Raw genomic sequence first — 24,282 nt, 5'->3', positions numbered from 1 at the left:
TGACGGCACCTGGAACTGCAGTCCCGTTCTTCTCCCTCGGTCTGGTTCTGATCCTGTCAGCAGTTTATGCAAGTGCTCACATTTCTGGTGCCCTCAGTGGGGCTGCTTCCAGCACAGCCACTGAGCAAGACCAAGCCCTCACAGAGCTCAGTTTTCAGCTCGTTGCTTCATCCAAATATACAGCAAACAGCCAGCTTATGAAAAGTTTTAATTCATTCCTAACAATCATACATAAACACCCAAAGTGTCACACTTCTGACTCTGAAGCATGACCTTTTCTTGTGACTTTCTTTTCAGCTCTAAGTGATGCCTGCTCCAAGGTACACAGAGTGTTCTCATGAACAAGCACAGTCCCACAGTCCTTACAGAGGTAAACCACTCACCGAAATATCGAACGTCTAATTGAAACACATGGGAATTTTGCCACATTAAGAAGCCCGGGCTGGGTCCCAAAACTATTCATACAAAATGCTACTCTGCTCCTGTCTTTACTGAGTTATTTGGCTTTACTGGAATTTGCAGGCTGGAGCTTTCATTCAGTTAAACATTGCCCTCTCCTGGAACCTTCGGACATTTTTCTGGCTCTTACAATAACATTAGTTAAGCCTTTTCCAGTCACTACAAATGCCATAATATTTTGTGAACAATTTCAGTCTGACATTGGAAAACAAATGCTCTGTAGGGAGTATCATGATTTACACAACTCTCGTAGTGTATGACTTGCGTATTCCACTGTTGTCTACTTACGGGTCTCTAATGTCATATGAAACACGATCTTCCTGAACAAATAAATAGCGCGTGAACCTGTGCCAACTTTCCAGAGCTTTTAAAGACTGCAACATTATGGAATAAAAAAAAAATGTACCTTCTACAGAGCTTGTTGTACTGCAGGGCATTTTTGGACCTTCCACTGTCTCAACTTGGTTTGAATTAATACTCTATAAAAAAATCAAAATGACAGTAACTGTATTTGATGCCCATGACACTTATCTGAAAACCCCAAAATAACATCAAAGACTAGCAAACAAATACGTTATAAGCAATACTAAAATGACTGAGATTCCACAGAGTATTTTATTAGATACCCTCCAGAGGAAACCAATACTAATTCCTCAGCAGGGAAACTGGTAAAATGTTTTCAACTCCAGAGAGAAATTATCTCCTGCTTACAATACACAAGGGATCTAAAGGATCAGATTTAACATTTGTACTCCATTATTTACAGCCTCCTTCCCCATGAAAAAAGCAGCACAGCAGCTTTGCATGACGGCTCTGTTCAGAAGTTTAGTTAACATTGAAAGCATCGCTATAAAGCAAGCTATTTTGACGGACAGGCAATATGAAGAGCCTAAACCAGAACTACATGCTGACTACATAGTAAATCCAGCCAGGCATCACGCCCTCCTCACATCCATGGACCCTGGTTGGGGCTGACCCCCTGCTCAGATACAGAATCACAGAATCACAGAATGGTAGGGGTTGGGAGGGACCTCTGTGGGTCATCTAGTCCAACCCTCCTGCTGAAGCAGGGTCACCTACAGCAGGCTGCACAGGACCTTGTCCAGGCAACGCACACTGACTATACCACTCCTGCTCAAAGGATGAGGGGACTAAGATCCAGTCCCTTATTTTAGCAATTACCTTCAAAGATAATAAGCAAAGGGGGTGAAGGACAGAATGTCTCCTTTTGCACAGCTTCATTTGAAACTCTGCTTGCTTCTAGCCCTTCCCTCTAGTTAGGCTGCCTGTGTATTTGCCCTCTACCAGAGCAGCAAACAGAGAAAAGGCATGGTAACCTGAATCTGAAAGAAAAAGTCAGTGATGACTCTGGGCTGAATATTGCAGCCAAACTGATTTGAAAGCCATGCAGCTGTCAAGCTAGCTATATCCACCGCCTCTGTGCAGCTAGTTGCATTTTTCTCTGCTTATCTGTTGGTGTGCAAGACACTTTCCTACTCCCCCACCTACCACGCAGAAATAAGCCAACTCCTACGTTGTAAACTACTAAAGCTGTCCACCGCCAGGCAATAAAATTACTCAAATTATCATAAATTGTCTTAATAAATTTGATTTATTATCCTGGTTAGGCCTTTTTTTTTTTTATTACCCTGACACCATTTCATATGTGTCCATTAGTCCCCGGATTTCTTTTCCTCTCACAGAGGACCTCTCCCCTGCACTGGTTGTGCTGCCTCCAGCAACTGAGACAGGCAAAGGCGTCACCTCCACATGCTGCTTAGGGCTCTGCTGGAGGTGCACGACGAAGCACGTGGCCTCGCTGACAGGTGCTGCTACCACCACAGCGATTACTGCCCCAAGGAGGTTGCACAGAGTTCAAGCAATTGCACGCTCTTCCTCACCATTTTCAGAAATCTCTCCTCTGTATTGCCTAGCACAGCCACAAAGCCCGTGGGTGTACACTTATTGAACTGCAGAGCCCCTGAAGGTTTCCAGCAAAGGCATGGCTCCTGTTTGGGTAACGAGCTTACCGAGAGCTTGCTTGTTTTAACTTTTCCATTACTCTTCTATACTTGTAAGGAACAGTCGAGAGACAAAAACAACTCACAAGACCAGGGACTAAAGAACTTACTTGAGAAAGACTGGGATTTTCTTGTATGAATAAATGCAAAACCAGTTTGTGCTGCTCCCTAAGTCATCCATTTCACGCACACAAATCCAATGCTGCATGCCACCATAACTAAGACAAGCTTGTTAGTCCATGTCTTTCTGACCAAAGCCTAAAATACCAATATGGTCATTTGTGCAGCCTCAAGATACAATAAACTAGATGTACAGTCTTACTCTGCTGCAGATGAGCTGAATAGTCCAGTACAGCAATAAATTCTACCTCCATTTTATAAAGACTAGGTATTGTGTAATCTCTAATGCCCACCTTATGCTTTGGATCCAACTAAGGGCTGCACGTCCTCATTTGCAACAGAAAGAAAATTAATTTTACCTTTCCTTTTAGACATAATGCATAGTCTAAACATGACAGTTTGATCATCTCCCCACATACACCTCAGGATGATATCTGGTGTATAGGAAAGGAACCAAAACATGTGATCTTCCCAATTATTCTGGCTTATTTCTGCTTCATTAAAAGTAGTGCAACACTGACACTGGGCAGGGGGGGAACAGGGTCCCCAGAACAGAGGATTTAGACTGCTGCAACTAGAGGAATGAGCAAAAGGGAAACCCAAAATTGAAGGGTAGTAGGCTTTTTCCTCAAATGCAGAATTTTGCAGCATTTAAGACTCTTTGAGAGCCACGCAAACATTTAACATACCATACTTGCTTTTTCCTTTTCAAAGACTGAAATAAGAACACAGATTTGATGAGTGCAAGGAAAAGCCAATGAGAGAAATAACAATGCATTTTTCATTATAGCCTTGGTTCTGCTATTGCTTTTACTATTGTTTCCATGGAAAAGTCATGCACAAAATGTAGGTTTTCTGCAAGCTACAAATATAGAATGACTTCTTTCTATTGGAACAAATCAAAATTTTGTCAGTGTAGTTACACAAGGTTATACATAAGGACTACACAATACATTACACCTTAAGTTTTTATGCCAAACATAACAAGCAGATCATGTTCTAAGGTAAAAAAACATGCAGAATTTAATAAAGGTGAGTCAAGGAAAACCAGCACACAAATAAGGAAACCTGAAGTTAAACATAGAAATGAAAAGCTGAATTTTAAGACCAGAAGAAAAGTCTATTTTTAGTGTGGTTTTAGTTCACCAGTTTTATTTAGTCATGAAGCTTCAATCTAAAAATGTACGTGAGCACCTGCATTGCTGCTATGAAAGAACTTGTTCTTTAAAGTGTTCTTCTCCTTACTTTACTGAAATTGAGAGATGTCTTGAAGAATATCACAGCAATGCTCCGGACACCTTACAGTAAAATAAGACCCACTACACCATAACTAAACTCTACAGCAGAAGTCTGTACTCTATATATCTGCTATAAATAATAGATTGAGGTTGGCTTCTGATAAAGGCTCCCAGGTGTTACACTATTAGACAAAATAACGGAACTAAATTAAGTATTTAAAAATACCACTGTAAATATAATGGCAATGCAATTAAAGATACAGAGATTTCAGGGAAAGATATTCACTGTAGACTCCACAATGATTCAAAATCAACTTGGGAGGTAAAGGAAGCTTTGATAAAGTTCTCAACTTCTCTCATCCTCCAGCTTCACACGTACGATGTGCTACACTTATACAAACTAGAAGCCCACAACAGTAGTCCTGCAATTACACTGGCCATTAGTGACACAGGCAGCTTAAACTGAAAGATACTCAAGGAAAATAAATACAGCCTGAACAGTCTATAGCTGGAAATTATTGAAGAAAACCTGTTACAATGCCCTGAGCTAGACAGGCACCCACCTGGTAAAGAAGAGGTCTGTCCCAGAAGTATTTTCTGAAGAGCTTAATGTCTGACTCCAGCAAGTGCTGTGCAGTGTGGCTAAATGTCAGCGTCAGAGCTCCTGATGAATGAACAAACCGCACGAAAGCACCCTCACTGATCTCCACTCTTGAAATGTCAAGTGACTGACTGCCCTGGAAACTGGAACAACACGCTCTTTAAACCAAAGCAGATGCTCCGCACACAGGTAGAACGAAAGCACAGCCCCCGCAAGCTTCCTGCTCGCCCTTGGCACAGCCCGTCAGGCTCTCTATGCACTCGCTGCAAAAAACAGAGGCTGAAAATCTGAAACATCCACTGAAAACACAGCTGGGCAAACAAATACTTACCAAGGACTCCATTCAGGCCTAAGAACACGCAGCTACATTTAGCTATCAGTGGGGAAAAAACAATGTTAGATGGTTACTCACTAGTAAAATGAGCCAGAAAGAGCAAGCAGTGACAATACTTCTTTCTCCTTTTTGCTGTAAATTAGCAATAGTACCTTCTCCTGTTAATGTTGTCGTATATAGCAGTAGGATGCAACTGGCAGCTAGCAGGTTTGTTATCCCACGACAATGAAAAACGGAAAGTATCTCAAGAGAATACAGCATTGTTTGGATGTTACAAACAAATGAGACATTCATAACATAGTGTTCTGCACCAGTGTTGTAAGTACTGTTTTTTTCAAACCGAAATACGGGTAAGTCTCACATAAACTATACACTGCATTGAGCCAGAACCAAAAGAGCCACATACCAAAATAAAAATGTAACCCAATTCTTGCGTACTTCTATTTGAAAAGAAAAGCCAGCAGTGAGAAGGGGTGTCCGATGCTGAACATTCGGTACCCCAAGATACGTATACAAACACGCACGATGTAGTTCCTCAGGTCTGTACAGAGGAAACTCCTGACAGCTGAAACGTGCCAGAAAGCACTTGTCCTTTAAGTCATTTGTCAGTGCAGCAGCTCTCCGGCAAAACAGAGTCATAGCTGCAGCACTGGCTTCACTGCTGAATCTCCCTTATTCTTTCAATCCTGAGCTTCAGAGAGGTCACAAAGCCTGTGGAGGTTTTGTGAAAGTCAGGTCCTATAGTTCTGTTTGTCTCTAAATACTTCTCTTCACGTATTTTAAGGGATGTCTTTATTTGTTGGTAATGTGTCAGGATTCAGCTGCAATCGTGCTGGGAGAGGTACCTGATGGTGCAGCAGGTCCTCTGTCACTTAATTGGCTATCCATCGACTTGCAAATGTAATGAAGGATGCAAATCGTAAACTTCCTTTAATTGTAAATACAAGTCTACCACTTAGAATGGCAATAATGGCAAAAAGCAACAGGAATCACCACAAAATAGGCAACGCTTTTGAGAAAAACAGAAGTACTCCCCACATCCCTTAACTGATAGGAGTTTTTCACAGGAAGCAGAAAACCGTTATACTCACTTTGTGAAGACCTCAACAAGACTGGAGTGCCCGTTTTGTAAAGCCAAATCTAACGGTGTTGCTCCGTTCTCATTAGGCAACGCTAATGCTGATGATCCTCCAGGCTGGGCTGCTAAGAACTGGGAAAGCTTAACTAAGCCCAATTTCATCACAAGGTGGAGGAGAGTTTCTTTATGTTTAGGCTCTGAAAAAACACAGCAACAAACAAAATTATTGGTAACAAACCCTAGCACGTTATTTGCTAGAAAGCATCAAAAGAAACTTATTGTCTGCAGAAATATCACAGCACAGGTTCAGACCTACAAACGTACTTTGGCAGAACCCATCTTTCACTGAAATCAACAGATTTAGATACTTAATTGCATTTGTGGAGCTAAACTAAGATACCCAAATATCATCTAATTTCAGCAAAGAAAACCGTTTGAATTAGGTAATTTCAGTATTTCTCTCTTCCTCTGTATATAGTATAGCATGCAGTACACAGGATACCCGAACATACTGCAGAAGATAGTTAAGAGGCAATTTTCCAGCTGCTTTGCATTGCCTCAGCAGCACAAATCATCTGGCAGCATGGCCAAGTATCTAAAAGAAAAAACAGGTCTGGTTTTTCAGGGCAGGAAGGCAGGCTGCTTCTCAGAATGGTAAGAGATCCTGAGCAGCACAGCAAGCCATAACCTAACACACATGGGTAAAACATACTGGATAATTCTTGTGTCTCTCTTTTCAGAAAGGTGACCTAACCTGCAAGTACTTACTCTCCACTTTTTAGCACATAATCATCATGTTCAATGGGATGAAGCTTAAAATAAAAGACTACACAGTGATGACTTAGTCACTACATGCCGATTCTCCACTCCAGCCCTTCCCTGGCTTTTATTCAAAGAAGAGTTTATTTGTCTACATACATTCTCAAATACAAAGCCTCTGCAATTTAAAGGCAATAAATAAAGTTAAGCTCAAGTGCCACTCAACCTGTTCCTTACAATGATATTTTGGTATGAAGTTAGATATAAGGGTATTTTCACAAGGTCCAGTATTTAAGGGCATTCACTCTACAGTTCTCAGAACAACTGGCTGAAATCTATTAGGTTTCCAGTGATTTATGAAATTCCGTTGAAATTTATCCTCCTGATTCAACGGACTTTTTCTTCCCTATTACCCAGCCAGTTCAGAACCTGTTACTGAAAATTATATGCTCCGGTGGCAAAGGAAAGGTGAAGCTCCTGAAGCATATGTAGGTACGTGCACACGTTTGTGTCAATAATACAGTTAAAATCAACAGCAAATCACTATCAAATTTCCTCTCTGCATCAATATTTGCAAGACGAAACTGTCAGATGGAAAGCAATCCCCCAGCAGAGAGAGCAGTTATGAGGCCAAAAAGCTAATAAACATGTTTTTCAGAAAACACTTATGCTTTGAGCAAAGGTATCATGTAGTTACACATAAATACAGCGGCTCTTGGCTGACTCCTATTCAGTTTAAGTACTCCCTCTGGAAGTGTCAGGAATATTTATTTTATAGAATCATAAAAAAAAAACAAACCTTGAAAAGTCCTCAAGAAGTCTCTAGTCCAGTGCTTGCCTTAAGGCAGGACTGGATCTACCTAAATCACTCCGGACCGATGTTTGTCTCATCTGTTCTAAAAACCTTCCAATGACAAGAGGTTTGCACAACCTCCATAGGCAATCTACACAAGGGATAACTTTACCCTCACATTTACAAAGATGTGAAATTCCTAACCTAGCTCATCCTTTCTGCTGCTTCTTGTCCCATCCAAAATGGGCATGAAAAACACTTCATTCCTTTCCCTTCGCAGCTTCCTTTTACATAATTGAAGGCTGCCGTCATGTCTCAGCTGAGTACATCCTCTCCAGACATCTTCACAGGAGAGCTGCCTTCTGCAAAGCTGGACCTTTTAGAATGTCATCTCAGAGCTGGGAGCCAAAATCATTAGCCTCTGTTTAAAATCTTGGACTTATAATGTTAAAAACACCTGTACCTCCCCATCTCATAAAGCCAGAACTGCAAGGAACCTATTGATCTTGCTCTACCGATCCACACGCAAAATTACTGCAGGATCTCCACTGGCGATCAGTTTTTGCTCTGAATATTTGGTGGCAACCCCTCCAGACTTTTTACCTTTCTATTTAAAATGGAAGCATAACTTTCAGACAGAGTCAAATCCCAGAAAACCAGGTCAAGTCTCCTTCAATAAATGAAACAAATTCCAGATATCAGAGTAAAAGAGAGCTTCAGGACACAGACTCTAGCACTGTAACAGCCAGCAAGCCTGCATGTAGTGTCTGAAACCTTTATTTCACTGCATTTCTAACAGAAGCAGACACATTAACAAGATGCAGGGGGGATTCTTTAAATTAGAATATCACTAAACATATACACAATATGTACCTAAGTATTTCTAGAACACACATATAAAATGTCATGTTATTATTTTTTAAAAAAATTATCTTCAAACTTCCTTCTTACTTGTGGCTAGCCAACACATGGTCTGCTGCATTAGCCTGCCCATGCAACACTTATTTTCTCCACAGGTTCGGGGCAATAAAATTGTTTCTTGGTCTCCCCATCTCAGATTCTAGGCAAAAGTGTGTCCAGCTGGTCACAGGATCTGCTGCAGGATCTTAGGCCACAGAGGAAATTAGTGAACTATGAGGTTTTTTTCCTCAAAGGTCTGCACAATATTTGTAATTTCAGTCTTTGGAGACAATGATCATTGCTGCATTTTAGTCACCAACATCAATCATTAAGGGTATGAATTACAGTGTTTACATAGCTACTAATAATCATGATTCTATTATTCTACAATTCTATTAAGTGGGATGGCATATATGTTTCAAAGTTGTGAAGTACACACAGCCTTTAAAGTCCACTGAATCCAACACAACCATTTGCAGAACTGCTTTGCTAAACAGCTATATGGAACCATAGAGTGGCTTGGGTTGGAAGCGACCTTTAAAGACCACCCAGTCCAACCCCCCTGCCATGGGCAGGGACATCTTTCACTAGATCAGCTTGCCCAAAGCCCCATCCAACCTGACTTTGAACGCTTCCAGTAATGGGACATCCACAACTTCTGTGGGCTACCTGTTCCAGCACCCCACCACCATAAGCATAAAAAATTTCTTCCTTATATCCAATCTAAATATACCGTCTTTCAGTTTAAAACCACTGCCCCTTGTTCTGTTGCTACAGGCTCTGGTAAAAAGTCTTTCTCCCTCTCTCTTTTAATCCCCCTTCATACACTGAAAAGCTGCAACAAGGTCTGCCTGGAGTGTACTCTTCTCCAGGCTCATAGGAGAGGTGTTTGAGCCCTCTGATCACTTTTGTGGCCCTCGTCTGGACCCAGTCCAGCAGGTCCACGTCTTTCTTATGCTGGCGACCCCAGAGCTGGATGCAGTACTCCAGGTGGGGCCTCATAAGAGCAAAACCCATGCAGTGAGCAAGTGGCTGGCTAAAGTCAGTCAACAGGGAATATGGAGGCATGAGGATCTGACTCCAACCCACAGCTTCAAAGCCCAACCAAGCACTACTCATCAAACACCTTGGTCTGCCTGGATCTGAGACCTTCTTCTGTGGAGGAACACTTAAACAAGCAGTGCTCAGGCTTACCAAAACCCATTCAGAAATAATGGAAATGACGGCTGATGTGCCACTTCAAAAATGGAAGACCTCAGTTCAACTTCCTCCTCAGCCAGACGGGATTTAAACCCAAACACATCCTCAAACTTCCTCTGCTCACCCATTCGGTGGGGGTACACCCTGTCCCATCGATCACAGAGTAATTGAAAATGGGTCACAGTGCAGAAGGAAATCCAAGGGATGTGGGGCAGAAAACCAAGAAAGCAGCAAACTGACTACAACACAACAATCAGCCGGGAGAAGTCTCTCCTGTTTGCGCATGGACTGTCATCAGATGTGAAAAACGATGGTGAGACCCCGGCTGTCTCACTTGCTTGGAGAATGCCCTAACAGCATGAAAATGTGTGCCAGTATCTTCTCTCTCCCTAGCTATGTTTCTGAAGAGAGACTGATAATATCATCTGTGCTTTGCACTGCTCCCATGCTATTTCTGTACTTCAGAGAGTCTCCTGCAAGGACTCCAGCAGACTCGAAGCAATGCCACCAGTCTGAAACCCAGCAGAGCACTGCCAGACGCCAGGCACCAGCACTCCCTTGTTTGGCGTGTTTATATGTACACCGAGGAGTTTGAGTTTAGACGCCCAAGAAACACTGTGGTCCAAAATTGAGCCGCTGAACAAACATTACACATTTTCAGGCTAAAATGTTCACTTACCAATGAGCTTTCAGAAGTGCTCCTTGGTCTGGAGTACTTACATTCTGCTGAAGTCCCACTTTAGACATCAAAGTGGGTTCTTCAGATGCTTCCATCTGGGCCATTTTTACTACATATAGTGGTAATAAGCAGCCAGCACACACGTCCGTCTAATTAAATTAGATACAAACCACACCGCAATCCCCAGACTCAAAACACAGAAACAAAAAGGCAAGCTGTACTCTGAACTCCATCCTCTGATTAAAACTTTAGCCTGGGGCCACTGGGCTTCAATGTATAGTGTAACACTCTAAAAAAGCCAGATAAAATCGCCCTGGGCAAGGTAAGACTTTCCTGCTCAGCAAAAAGGGAGACCTTAGGAAGCCTTCCCTAACACGGGATAGCCTTCTCTCTACTCCAACACTGTGGCAAATAAAGTTAGTCTTCTGGTGGCCAAATCTTAAAAGCAACGCAGTATGAATAAGTCTGCTGCAAAAGAACTTAGTTTTAAAAATAACTAATAAACAGTAATTAATCTTTATGGTCTCAAAACACCCTCTACAATAATAACTTCTATTACCTCACCACAAATATTCCAGTAACTAATTTTTATCTGCCCAACCTAAAAACTTTCAGCTAACCTTAAGCTAAAATTGTTCATGGCTAGTTTGAACGCACACAGCAGCGGAACCTCCCGGCAGCTCCATTGGGTGTTTCCATCCCAATGCACTTAGAGACACCACTCGCATTCCTCCTCATCCTTCATCTCTATAGACTATGTGTTTGATGGGCTGCTCCCCTCTTACCACTCCCACCTGGCTTGCCAAGCAGTGAGCAGAACCTAACGATATAAAGCAATTACTAATAGCTTCGTGACACTAAAATCTGAAATACAAATTGTAAAGTAAGAAGGGTAAATATAAAGGGAAATATGTTCTTTCAATACAAGGGAAGTATTTCTCTCCACAAGGATGGTCAAACACCGGGACAGGTCAACCAGAGAGGTTACAAGCTGTCCATCCTTGGAGCAGCTCAGAACTTGACCCTGAGCAACCTGATCAAACTTTGAAGGACCCGCTCCAAGTGGAGAGCAGGACCAGGCCACCTCCAGGGACCTTCCATCCAAATTCTGCTATGGATCTATACCATGATCAGCAACATCAAAGCAAAGAAACAGAAAATACATGATGACTAACAATAAGATTTTTAAATAGACCTGCCTAAAAAAGAAAATATTTACACTAAAAAAAAGAGTAAAGTTCTGAAACATCTGGGTTTTAGCATTTTTTCTCTTAAGAACAATTTCCAGTTTCAATTATCCTCTTTCACCACCTCCTCTTATAGCTCCTCACTGTGACAGAACAAATGGCATTTTTCGACATTTCTCACTTTCTTTACCCCTTCCCTTGATGAAGATTTCAAAAGTGGCAGAACGGGAGGAAAAAAACCAAGCTAACAAAAACTGATGACAAAAAGAAAACCATCAAGAAATTTAAAAAAAAAAAGTTGTGAAAAAACAACATAATTAACTCAACTGCATTCAGTGGCAGGAAGAAAACAAGGCTTCTCCAACATACGCATATTTAAATGGTATCAAATACCATTTTCCGTCAAGACACAAAAGATTTGAAAGATGCACTGCTGGCTGATTCACTCAAGGTCAGCTACTGCAGGGCAGGTGGTGCTGTAAAAGATCTGCACTACCAGGACGTTGTTTTGCATTGCATCCCAACTCTCCAGCCAAAAGACTCTGTTTGAGTTAGAGAGAGCTGAGCCAAACACTGTCTGTTTTAAACATTAAATAAATCCTTTTGTTATTCCTTGCACCTGAATCCCTTCCTACTTGCAAAACAATAAACTAAAAAAAAATATTTCTCTCTGACAGAAATGACTAAGTCCTTTCTGGGCTACCAATGTCACTCATTTCCTGGAAGGAGACTAAAAACCTCGAGACTTGTGACTTGAAAAGCAGGGGGAGACATCAAAACCGGCTGACAAATTACAGTTTTTCCTGGCTTAGTACTCTTACACATTACTGTTCAGTTTTTCATTTTTCTGTTAGGTATGAGGTTGTTGATAAAGCTGTCTTCAGTGCACCCTGCTGCTGCAAAAACACACACAAGTGGTTTTATGAATAGACAGTCACCACGATGCACAAAGTCAAGTACGTGACAGCCCATCTGAGGGCAGGTGACATCTCCTCTTCCCACTTACTGAAAATACCTGGAACATCCCCCTTTTCTTCAATAAGTTCCCCTACTCATCATACCTTTATCGACTAACACACAGAAGCTTCTTTGCAGAAAGAAACGAGCAGATGGGGGAAGGTTACGCTCCATTGCAAAGGTGGACTTCAAGGAGTCTTGTCCCAGCAGTTTTAGCAGCAGGAGGGTTAGAGAAGGCTCCCATCCACCACCGCCATGCGTTAAAGGCTGCGCATGGTGCCACCACCTACACTGTCAGGTGAAGTTTCAGTTGACTTCACTGCTGGGGTGACCCCAACAAAGATGCAAAACCATACAGGAGATGGTTTCTGTAGGCAGAGTGATATTCTTCATTCTTTTGTACTGCAGCCAGACACTCCTTGAGCTGTTCGCTTTAAGGCACCTGTTTATTGAGTGCCACCGGAGCGCTCAACAGCAGGCGGGGACACCCGCTCAGCCAGGAGCAGAGGCAGGCTTGCCAGCCCAGTGCCAACCCAAGGCCGGGGTCTGGATCAGACCACAGCTTCACACCTGGTCTCTCCAGCCGCACAGCACGCTCCTGAGCCCCACTACTTCTATATTGCCTTAAAAAGGAAGCTTAATATCTTGTATCTCTTATAGTACTTGCTCTGCTATCACTCTGCATATCACCATCTCCTCCATGCGCTGGGGGCTTTTCCCAAAAAGCCCCTTCACAGTCAAGGGGATCTCAAATGTGTCCTCTCTGTTACTATTACCACTGACCAGGAGATGAGGATCACACTCTTGCTGGGGACCCGCAGGTTGAAGCATGCTTGGCAATATCTTGCCTCATGCCGCAGGTTTCTTGGTCAGCAGCAGGCACTGGAAGGCACTCCTCTGCGTCCCGATGTCCAGGCTGGCATCCTCCTCCCTCTGTCCCATGCATTCTCCAAAGGGGCACACTCCTACAGGGTCAAACATTTGTCTGTTTCTCTGACCATCTAAACTGTCTGACCAAAAAAGTACCACCTCTCCTCACAAATCTCACCACACATAGAAATATTTATCTGCTGTTCCCAGTGTTTTCCTAATTCCATGAAGCGGAATGGGAACTTTGCCCCATGCTCCCTTTCCTTCCACAGGAAAAAAAGAAATTGAAAGTTTTGACTGAGGAAAAGACACAAACAGAATTTTCTTTGATTTAGATAAAAAATACAACATGCATCACCCAGGTTTGAACTGATGCAGCCTAGCAGGAACTTTTTTAACACCAAGTAGAAACAGGAACAGGATTTACAAAGAAAAGAGCAATAAAGTAAAAAATGCCACAGAAAATGGAAGAGTGTTCCCTAAAGGAAGAATTTAAAGCAGAGAGGTTGGCTACTTCAGTTCACTCCACAAGACCTATTCCCAGAAACAATTACAAAGCATTTACAAAATAAAATTGAAATTCTCCTTCTTCTTGAAAGGGAATTAAACAAGCATTGGCACCATTCCCTTCCCTATGATCTACAATTAATTTTCATAATTCAGGCTGTAATTTTATTGCTTCTACTAATAGCCTCTAACCCAAAAGAGCACTCCTCTTCTTGAAAACAGCTGTACATAGTGGCAAAGCCAGTAGCAACTGTTCTTGCTTGATTATCAGCACAGTTAAGTTACCCAGACAACCTGCAATCAGCCTCCCAGCAATGTCCTTAAAACAACCAGCAACCAGGATGCCCTCAGCCTCCTGTACGTTAAGGCAAACTCCTTGCCAGGTCCACAGTTCTGTGCTCCCACTTCCCCAACAGCCAAGAGACATAATCCTGGTGTGTCAAGGACAAAAAGATTGTAGTGAGGATGCTGAACCTGTGTCTGATGGTCCTTGGGTGCTGCCAGTCCTTAAAGAATGCCCTAACCTGTTGATACTAAGAGAGGAAAGGTTACCTGGAAGCATTTGTCTCACCCAGATTAAACCACTCCATCTTTCTTTCTTCTTTTTTTTGTTAAACTGAAAAACTGTGGGAAGATTGTCCTGGTTTTTGAGCAGCTCTAACAAGTTATTTGGCTTAATATTTAATACTGATTATCTCCATAAATTGAATAATCCGATTTTTCAGAAGGAAAATATCCTTTATGAAGGTGCAATCAACAGGAACATCAACGTCCCCCTCTTCCTCCTCCCTCCCCCTCCTTCCCCTTTCTTCAAACTCACCAACAAATAAATGTCTACGCACAGCACCTCTGCTGAGTCTCCAGTTTCCTCTGGCTGCAAACTGCTTGTTGTCCAAGTGATCTCAACATCTCACCACTTTTTATGAGGGAGCAGCTCCTGACGTGGTTGTCCCACAGGCACTTACTACAAGTGAGGATTATCAAAAGGTTCATGCTTTCTTGTTCCTTTTGTTGAACTTTAAATAGTGCAGCTAACAAGTCCTGACCTGTGCAACTGGACTAAATTCCTGATTTATTTGCAATGCTCCCTAGACAATCCAGGCTCTCTCTTTATCCAGTCCTTCTCATACCTTCTAAAGGGAATATAAACACTTTTTCCGCATACCAAAACTCCCGTGAATAAATTATTCTTCTATCTTTCCATCAACCCATATGTTTAAATCCTCATAAAAATAAATGAGGTCCAAAAATACCAGATGGTGCAATAATTTTCTCCAGTGATGTGTCACTCAAAAGTATTTCTTTTTCCAATTAAAGTAGCCCAGCAGCTCTGAAAACTAACAGCATGAGGTCCTAACTAGCGAAGGATGATAGAATGCATGTCTTTCACAATACCGATACTGAAAGGAACATCCTGACATTGTTAAGTCTCAAGACACCATCAGACCTTTGGGGCAACGAGTTGCAAGGGACAGCAGGTAGGGAAAGGTCTCATTCGCTTTCTAAATCCTCATAAATTCCCTGTTTCTTATCCATTTTGATCTTTTGGAGCATGGGGAAGAAACAGAGTGCTGGGACAACCCTTGATCACCTCTTGATGGAAGATGCAGAGCCTTCTCCATCTCTTCCCACCTGGGCTGAGATCTGAGCCCCTCCTGCCCCACTCCATCCCATTCTCCCTCCCTGTCCTTCCTCTGCATGCACAGACTCCCTCAGCCACATGGAACCTTCGGCTGTGTTTGGCCTCTTGGTTCTGGGGACAAAAACACAGTGATGGGGACAGCATGAGGAAGCAACAAGAGTCAGTGCTCCTCAGAATCAAGTGAAAGGAGAGCATGGCTGTAAGAATAACCAAAACTACACTTTCAGAAAGGAGAGAGAAAGGATACAGGAGCCAAAGAAAAATTATAGAAACTGTTTAGAGGGTACCGAAACAGATGTCAAGCCTGGCCCAAGCCTGGACCTCAGACAGAGACAAAGCGAATGACTGACCTCCCTTGGGCTGAAGGAGAAGCTGTCCAGAGAGCTTTTGGGAGCTCTCCACTCAGCAAGGGTGGCCAATAAGCTCTGCCCAGGCAGGACTGCACTGAGAGCTCCTCACTGTCCGTAAGCATTTCTACCAGGCCCCAGGAATTTGGATTAGGTTTTGTTTTACTCAGAAACAAGGGGAAAGATCCCAGCTTCATTTAAGAGCAATGAATGGGGTACAAAAGGAAATGCCACCTTTCCAGTGCAACAGTGCCCATGAGGCAATCGCTAATACAGCATGCTCAAGATATGCTTCTCCAGCACTTCAAGCATTCACAGAAACTTTGTACAGTGACTGGAGGCACGCATCCCTGCTTTTCCACTGTATTCATATTCTGTTCATGTCTAATATTTAAATCTGAAAAGTGAACAAAGCATGAAAAAGACACAGAAACAAAAAAATACAAGTCCTGTAAAAGTCTCATGAGGGCAACATACTTTTTTCCATATAAGTGTTGCAGTGCACCTGAAAACTAACAATTAGCATAACTAAAAATTAAGGGATTTTGCTATTTCAACAGCAGTTGCCCTGGCAGAGCTTAGCCTGGTACCAGCTGAGCTGATGTCCAACCATTTGGACCCACAACACACCCAGCATAAACTTCCCCATGTTTCAAGCAAGCAGGTACCCATCTGGCTTTGCCTGAGCATCTCTTATGACCACTGGTATCCTGCTGGGATGGGCTGGGCTTCAACCAGTTTTGATGAAAAGCTTAGCCAGGTCTGTGAACAAAACTGCAGCTGATTTCTTCAGGCTTTGAATCAAGGTCTTCATTGCTAAGATCCAACAGCTGTTCCAGCAGCTGAGTAATGTGAATAAATATTTACTACTCACCAAAATGAAACAAGTAATGGCTTTTTTTTTCCTCTCCTGTCTAGCCAATATTTGAATGAGACTCAGTTTTGTTTTTACATCTCTTGAAAGAGTTGTTTACACCAGACAGACAAAGAACATCCTTCTCCTGAGGACGGCAGTAGCAGATTTCAAATTATCTGTCATTAAGAATTAGAAAGATTTAAGACAGGAAAACAGCCCTCACCCCAAAAAAATGGGCTAAGTGCTTTTTTACTTCCCAAAAGCTTGCATGAATCTCTCTTTCAGTTTGGCTCATATGGAAACTGCCTGTCCTCCAATTTTTGGCAATTAAAAGTACTCAAAGGAAAACAGCCAAAAGTACCAAATTTTCAATGAAAAACATGTGAAACCATCAAGTTTAATACTGCTTCCAACCTCAGCTATAAATCGGCTAGGTCTGCAAAAAAAATTATACTCTTCAGCAAAACCTAACTACAGTTTTCTGTTTGCAATGAAACCTGAAACCAGGAAAATCTCACCTGATTTTGTTACAAAATTTTTCAATAGCATACTCTAATGTAAAGTTTCATGTATATTTTCATCCTGCTTCCTCTAGAACAAAAAAAGCCACAAAACCTGTTTAATGATATTCTCCCCAAAGAATGTTCATAGTGACAAATAAAGCATAAACACTGATAGAACCGTGACAAAAATTGTGTTTACTCTGTACATCAGAACGCCTACAGTAACACTTTCTTCCATTTTATGACTGTCTCCTTTTTGTCTGAATAATTAAAATATCTCACTTGGTTGGAATCATGGTGGCAATATTTTACCACTGCAATTCTTGCTTTTTTTTAAAGAGACAGCTCTTTAATCTTGCAAAGGCAGAGTCTATTTATAAATAAAGATCTGCATTCACAGTGAGTCAAGGCATAAAAAGCTTCTCGAGAGACTGAGTTACAATAACCATTCTTGTTCTTTTTAAACCTCTGGGCACAAACCAAATCTCTACTGCTCTCACACTTGAACAATTTTTCATCTTAACCACAAAATAAAGCACTAGCATGGAGAACGTGGAGTAAATCAGTGACATACTCTGCTGTGAACCATGCACCAAACCACTCTTAAAAACTAAAAACTTTCCCATTTAAAAACTTACCACCTTCTGAACAGGTTCTGAGGATGCTCCAAGTCGATGGCAATTCTCCATGAGCAACGGCCATCATCAAATCATTGTCCAGGGACTGCAGATCTTTTATCCTTAGCCCAAACTTATCCAACAACATCTTGTGACTAGCGGCAGTGACACATTCTGCATGATCGACCAGAAAGCGAGACAACTTGCAAGACAGATTCTCTCTGTAAGTGACAGGACAGCTGCCAAGGACTACAGGCGAGTATCCCCTTGTGTACATTAAGACAGAGACAGAAACTGCTTCTTGGCATCCGTGGCCTGTAATTATAATGTAAATTAATCACTAACATTATCTATGTTCATAGAATACATCAGTTTTTCCTCATTCCCCCTCTGCCTCTAAGAGCTGTGACTACTCATCCAGAAATAATTTTATTCTTTCCCCTAATTACATCTATTTGTCGTAGGGTATCCACTAACCATTTGTGGTGACGAACCTGGATTCGACTAGACTGTGAACTGCTAGTCCACCCAATTATACTGACATAATTAATTTTAGAACCAGTCTTTCTAGGTGAAGGTTCTTTAACCACAATGGAAAGAAGAGGTAACCACATCAGGATTAAATTCCACAAATCAAAAGCCTGAAAGTTCTTGGATAAGAATTAAGAAAAATGAGAGGCTCATGAGAAGAGTGGCAGAGTGGCCTGCGACACGAACTCCAAGTAGTGTATGCATTTATTAACACCTATTTTGCACCTACCCAGTGTCTCCATGTAGGCCAAAAGCCAGAAGTTTTTAACTAACACACACTTCATGCTTTTGGCAGACTTGATTAAACGCTGTGTAAACCCTCTAACTTACAGCTGGGATGCTCAAAGTCCAAGGGAATTCGTCTCTCAAACCTCTTAAGCACCCCATGCATTCCTCTTCCTCCTTTGCCATCTAAGTGCGGGTGGATGTCACACATCTAGCAGAGGTGCAAGCTCTTACTGGAGAGCTAACCATGACGTACTATGGGTGCAAATCAAAATTGTCCATAACAACCCTAAATAACTACAAGTATATATGCAACCTAGTAACTGCAGAAGGAAGCATGTACTTACCACATCTGCAGTTGTTTTCACAGTGCTCTGCACTCCCTTATGTTTAATTTGGCCACTATGAAACAACACTAACATCAGCAGGGCTATATCTTAACCTCACATTTTCATCCGTTCATGGCTTCTGTCGGGAACAGGCAGAGGACTAAATGTTGTCCGTAGCCTCCTGTTTTCATTCCTAGCCCAGAAGTAATCATTTAACAGTGTAATTTCAAAAAAAGACTTTGCTACCCTGGAATAAGCCTAGTATTGCATTTTCTCCCGTTGTAATGACAATCATTTACACGATCAAAGAAGCCACCAGGTAACAGCAGAGAACTTTCCTTTTTTATACTCATCTGTTATTTTCAGGCTCTAAATCCTCTTTAGAAAACTAGAACAGAACTAGAACAAAAAACAGGCAGATCCTATTGCACAGGTACATCATGTCTATAGCCACCTACTCACACAAATGAAAAGGTCACAAAGCACACAATAAAGATGACAGCCAGGGTTTATGTTACATCCATGAGTGGCACAATGCCAGAGCAGAGAGGCTGTTGGGAAGCAACACAAATCCCCCCTGTTTGCAGCAAGGCATCCCTGCAGCGGCTTCCCCGACACGTCTGCACTGTGCACAGCTCGAGCAGAGCTCCAAGCATCACACACCTCCACCACGAGGGCCTTGCAAGCTGGGCTGACTGCTGCACCCAGGGAAGGCTCAGGCAAAAAAACAACTTTTGCAGGTATTGGGATGCCCGGATGTGAACAGTTGTGGCACAGAATTAATTCACATTAAAAATTATGCCATCCCTGAAGATTGCACTTTAATGCACAACCAAGTATGCAAGCCCAATGACACTGTCTGAGCCTGATACTGTGCTGGCGTGGATTGCTGCAAAAGGCAGGATCATCTATGGTCAGCCAAACTCAGCCTGGATCCCAAACGCCACCACTGAATTCCTGCACTTCCTCGATTACAGAGCCACAAAACAGTTACACCAAATCATCTGGCTGTGCCCAGCTTTGAAATGGGGGTGGGGTAGAGCAGAGAGAGGAAAAACGTAATGCGGAGTTAATGCTCACCTGGAACAATGGACCGAAGAGCGTTGTCACTGACTCGCTCAGCAAATGTAATGTGCCTCTTCAGGGATCCATCATAAACAAAGTAAAACTCGGCATCCTCTGGGAGGTAAATGTCTTTGTCAAACTTTGCATGTACAGTCACCTGTCCCTGAAAAACGAAAGTGCTTTCAAAAACATCCAGTAAATTTCACATCTCCAACAAACCCATTGATATATACTTCAGATGCAAGTTCATCACAACCTTTTCAACTCTACTACACAGAGGCTGTGATCCAGTAACAAACCTGCAGTTTTCTAATTCCACTTGGAAAATAGCAATGGGTTTATGCCTGCACAAAGAAACGTGATTTTAAAAACTGCCTTTTAAATAATGTCTTTCAACTAATTCCTTTCATCCTGACCCACAGAAATGTAACAACTAACCTTTCATTTAAAATGCTTCAGAATAAGCAAGTCACTGAACCTGAGTATTTTGCTATTTACAAAGGCACTCTTTGTGTTTAAAAAAAAAATTTAAAATTCAAAAGTGCTTGAAATGATCTTAGATTCAGTTTACAAAACAAAAGCACTGATGTAATTCTACAACTGACTATACTGGTTTCAAAGAATACAAGTTCCCAGATATGTGCCCACGGGTTTCTTTATAGTAAATACAAAGCAACTAGCCAAGAAAAATCTGTCACACAATAGCTTCAAAAAAGAACAGGAAAAGGATCTGAGAAGCAGCAAACAATAACAAATGTCTGACATGTCCAAGGGAGGAAATTTAGATGAAGCTGCACTTCCTCAAAAAAGGAGGACAGTGTGCTCCACCACGGTCCCTGGCTGCCGCAGTTGTTCTAAACACGACAGAACTGTCCCAACATCTGGCAGAAATGGCGTTTTCTGGAAAACACACTGCAGAAGAGCATCTCAGCTGTTCACACTTCCAAACGATGCCTGCCCTGCCTCTACTGAAAACAGCTACCGCAGCACTGGCTCCATTGCCTCCATAAACAAGCCTAGTAGAAACCTGCACCAAAGCACAACACGGCAGCACAGGAATTTCCATGGCTGAAAATCGCAGTTACAGCCCTGACCACCCTGGCAAGCATCAGCCTCCTTCTCCTGTTCATTATACGGCAAGCATACACTTTACTGCAGTGAGACTCTTGACACCCCCCACAACATCACACCTTCGCCTGCCTTCTCCAAGGACATCATCTTTGTCACCCGTAACAATGCGAATCATGCATTTGTTTTCCTCTCTAATACAGGCAGATCTATTGAACTAGAGGTGAAGAGGCAAAGGCTAGTTTTCAGCACAAAATCTTCCTTAGACAGGATTGTTCCTGTAAGGGTAGATGCAAGCAACATTAGGAGTCCAGAAGCGAGAGCAAACACGCCTGGCATCCCCAGAAACTGATAATGCACCTCTTTTTAGTAGCCTTTATAATTGCCAAGTGTTTTCTCCTATTTCTCTTTGGGTTTTGTACTGTTATACCCCTAATTTTATTTTTTTTAACTCTTTTTATGTTAGTTGTGAATAGCCCTTTTTGTCTGTTGAGTAATACTATGGATGGCTGTTTTGGGGAGATGGGAACAGGGTAAGTTCCTGAAGACACTCCACAGCCTGCTCCAGTGGGTGCTTAGCTGACAGCAGCCTGCTACACAGGAGCACAGCAGAACTTCCTCCATACAGGCACTTGTGGCTACAACTCCCAAATCATCTCTATACCCTCTGGACCCTTAAGGTTGAGGGACTACATAGCCAGTTAGCTTTCATGTTTTCTTTGCACTAAATATGTGAAACAAGGGAGGTATTTTGTGGCAGTATTTCTCATTTCAGAAGCTTAGTCTTGGAAAAAAAAAAAAAGAAGCTCAAATTTTAGCCACTGTCTTATACTGCTCCTTTTTTAAAACCGTTAATTTAGACCCAATAAGGACAGAGGAACGTCTTAAACTGATCACATTGCACAATGCACAGGCATGAGGGAGAATTTCCCAACTCCTTGTCTTGTAACAGATGAAGGAAAAAAGCAAGAGGAGAAAAGGCGGAGTGGAAAGCTTGTGTACATGATAAAAAGCATGTTTGTCATAATCCACTCCCTACAACCCTCCAGAAGAAGAAATTGCTAGTAACTTAAGCAAAGATCTTACAGAAGGAGGGCAAATAAGCAGCTAGCTTGTATCTGGCCAGACAATTAACTGATTCATTTGGAAAATCCCAGGTGATCCAAAAAGTGGGTTAAACCCTGTACTACTAGAGAGGAATGAAAGATAACAGAGAAAGTAACTTTCACAGGGGAATATTAAGCTACATATTTTTTGATGCTGGATGGTTACCACACCTGGCATCAGAAACAGTTATTTCACAAACGACAAGCTTCTATTATCATCTCCAGCACTTCCCATTTGCCGTCGCATTGATCCTGTCTTCAGACATTCTCGTTTCATGTTGCTCAATTCTATCGTCTTCCTTGCTGCCACCAGTAAAACACACAACAGTTTGCTGTTTAGGCCACCACAAATGCCCTTTGCTCTAGCTTCAAAGCATCTTTTTTCTTCTCACCTTCTCCTCTCCAAAATACCCTTGGAGCAGTCATGTCATCTCCCTTTCTCACCACCCGAAAATCTTTCACAATTGCATCCCACTACTGCTGGAGTTTAATCCTACTCTTTCACCCCTTTCTCTCCCTCCACTGCTTTGCACAACACTTCTCCCATGGAGCCATGCCCTGTGTCAGCCACGCTGCTGCCTGCCCTCTCACAGGACAACTCTTCTTCCACCACACATCAGCCCTTCTGCCCCCCTCATCCTCTCCTCTGAGCTACAGCCTTCACCCTGGATTCAGATCTACACATGGCAGAGCCTATTCTAGCTTGTATTTGGGAACCCATATTTAATGACTGTTCAAAATGTATCTAATACTACATTTCAATCTGAATATGTAAGCATCTCTTCCTTTAGCGCAGTCTTCCCTTAGTGCAGAATTACATTTACTTAATGCCAGGTCTGAATGTAAAGCAATACCTCCAACAACAGCATTAGGGATGTATATGCTCCTAAAGAAATGGAGCTCACAGGACAGAGTCAAACCAGGAAGAACCTCATACTACATTTGATCAATTCCTTTCCTACATTTGCAAAATCTTTTTTCTCAGACTTTAATACAGCTATTGTACAGTTAGTGTAATTATTAGACAATATGTTGCACATGTAGCATACATATAATCTATATCCTTATATATATGCACTAATAAAAAAGAGATGCTGCAATGCAGCTAGACGTATCACAAACAGGTGTGACTGACGGAGATGGCTGCACCCACAATCCATTTGCACTGCTGGCACAAACATGTTTATTTGGCAGACCAGTCTTCTCCACTCTCATGACCACTCACACTTCCCTCCAAACATTGCTGGCAGAGGCTCATTCATTGCATGCATGAAAACAAAAAATACCACCAAACTCTGAGGACGCCTTTACTGCCACCACGAGAGGGGTCTCCGTGTATGTCTATGCCCACATCAAGGGTGTTTTCCCATTCCTTTTCACAGCTGTGAAGTGAGCTGCAATGAGACAGCAGTGTAATTAGCACGCTGTTCATTTCCTCTGTGTGAAACTAATCTTGTTACTGGAGCTATTAAATTTTTTTTTTCTTCAAACAAAGATCACCTGCAGTCCATTCCAGAAAACTCCTAGGTAGAAAAATAGCTGAAGAACGTGATGCATGTTGTTAGCCCCCTCCAGACTCTGCAGCTTTCTACGATGACATGACTGGCTGGGTAGACGAAGGGAGAGCTGTGGACGTTGTCTACCTTGACTTCAGCAAGGCTTTCGACACAGTCTCCCATGATATCCTCCTAGGGAAGCTCAGGAAGTGTGGGCTGGATGAGTGGTCGGTGAAGTGGATAGAGAACTGGCTGAATGGCAGAACTCAGAGGGTTGTCATCAGCGGCGCTGAGTCTAGTTGGAGGCTGGTAACAAGTGGTGTCCCCCAGGGGTCAGTACTGGGCCCAGCCTTGTTTAACTTCTTCATCAACGACCTGGATGAAGAGTTAGAATGTACCCTCAGCAAGTTTGCTGATGACACCAAACTGGGAGGTGTGGTAGATACACCAGAAGGCTGTGCTGCCATTCAGCGTGACCTGGATAGGCTGGAAAGCTGGGCAGAGAGGAACTTGATGAGGTTCAACACGGGCAAGCGCAGGGTCCTGCACCTGGGGAGGAACAACCTCATGCACCAGTACAGGCTCGGGGTGGACCTGCTGGAGAGCAGCTCTGCGGAGAGGGACCTGGGCGTCCTGGTGGACGACAGGTTAACCATGAGCCAGCAGTGTGCCCTGGCTGCCAAGAAAGCCAATGGGATCCTGGGGTGCATCAAGAAGAGTGTGGCCAGCAGGACGAGGGAGGTTCTCCTTCCCCTCTACACTGCCCTGGTGAGGCCTCATCTGGAGTACTGTGT

The 24,282-nt window shown here is 42.6% G+C and overlaps 1 protein-coding gene across 5 annotated transcripts in view; it reads right to left on the bottom strand.

The window, feature by feature from the left end:
• ARHGEF28 (Rho guanine nucleotide exchange factor 28) overlaps positions 1 to 24,282 on the bottom strand; it is a 138,007-nt gene that overhangs the window by 79,814 nt on the left and 33,911 nt on the right. For 3 of the 5 annotated variants that reach the window (XM_075447077.1, XM_075447079.1, XM_075447080.1), the window contains exons 3-7: positions 19,834 to 19,981; positions 17,690 to 17,983; positions 5,865 to 6,048; positions 4,402 to 4,582; positions 866 to 938 (exon numbers count right to left, since the gene is read on the bottom strand). In XM_075447077.1, the coding sequence (XP_075303192.1) occupies positions 866 to 938; positions 4,402 to 4,582; positions 5,865 to 6,048; positions 17,690 to 17,983; positions 19,834 to 19,981 (880 nt within the window). Of the gene's footprint in view, positions 1 to 865; positions 939 to 4,401; positions 4,583 to 4,851; positions 4,870 to 5,864; positions 6,049 to 17,689; positions 17,984 to 19,833; positions 19,982 to 24,282 lie in introns of those variants that run through there. The other 2 variants (XM_075447078.1, XM_075447082.1) reach the window with 2 other exon arrangements.

This window comes from Opisthocomus hoazin, chromosome Z, assembly GCF_030867145.1.
Source record: "Opisthocomus hoazin isolate bOpiHoa1 chromosome Z, bOpiHoa1.hap1, whole genome shotgun sequence".
Classification (NCBI taxonomy): domain Eukaryota; kingdom Metazoa; phylum Chordata; class Aves; order Opisthocomiformes; family Opisthocomidae; genus Opisthocomus; species Opisthocomus hoazin.
Note: the sequence above shows the minus strand (reverse complement) of the source record. Positions and strands in the feature narration are given on the sequence as shown.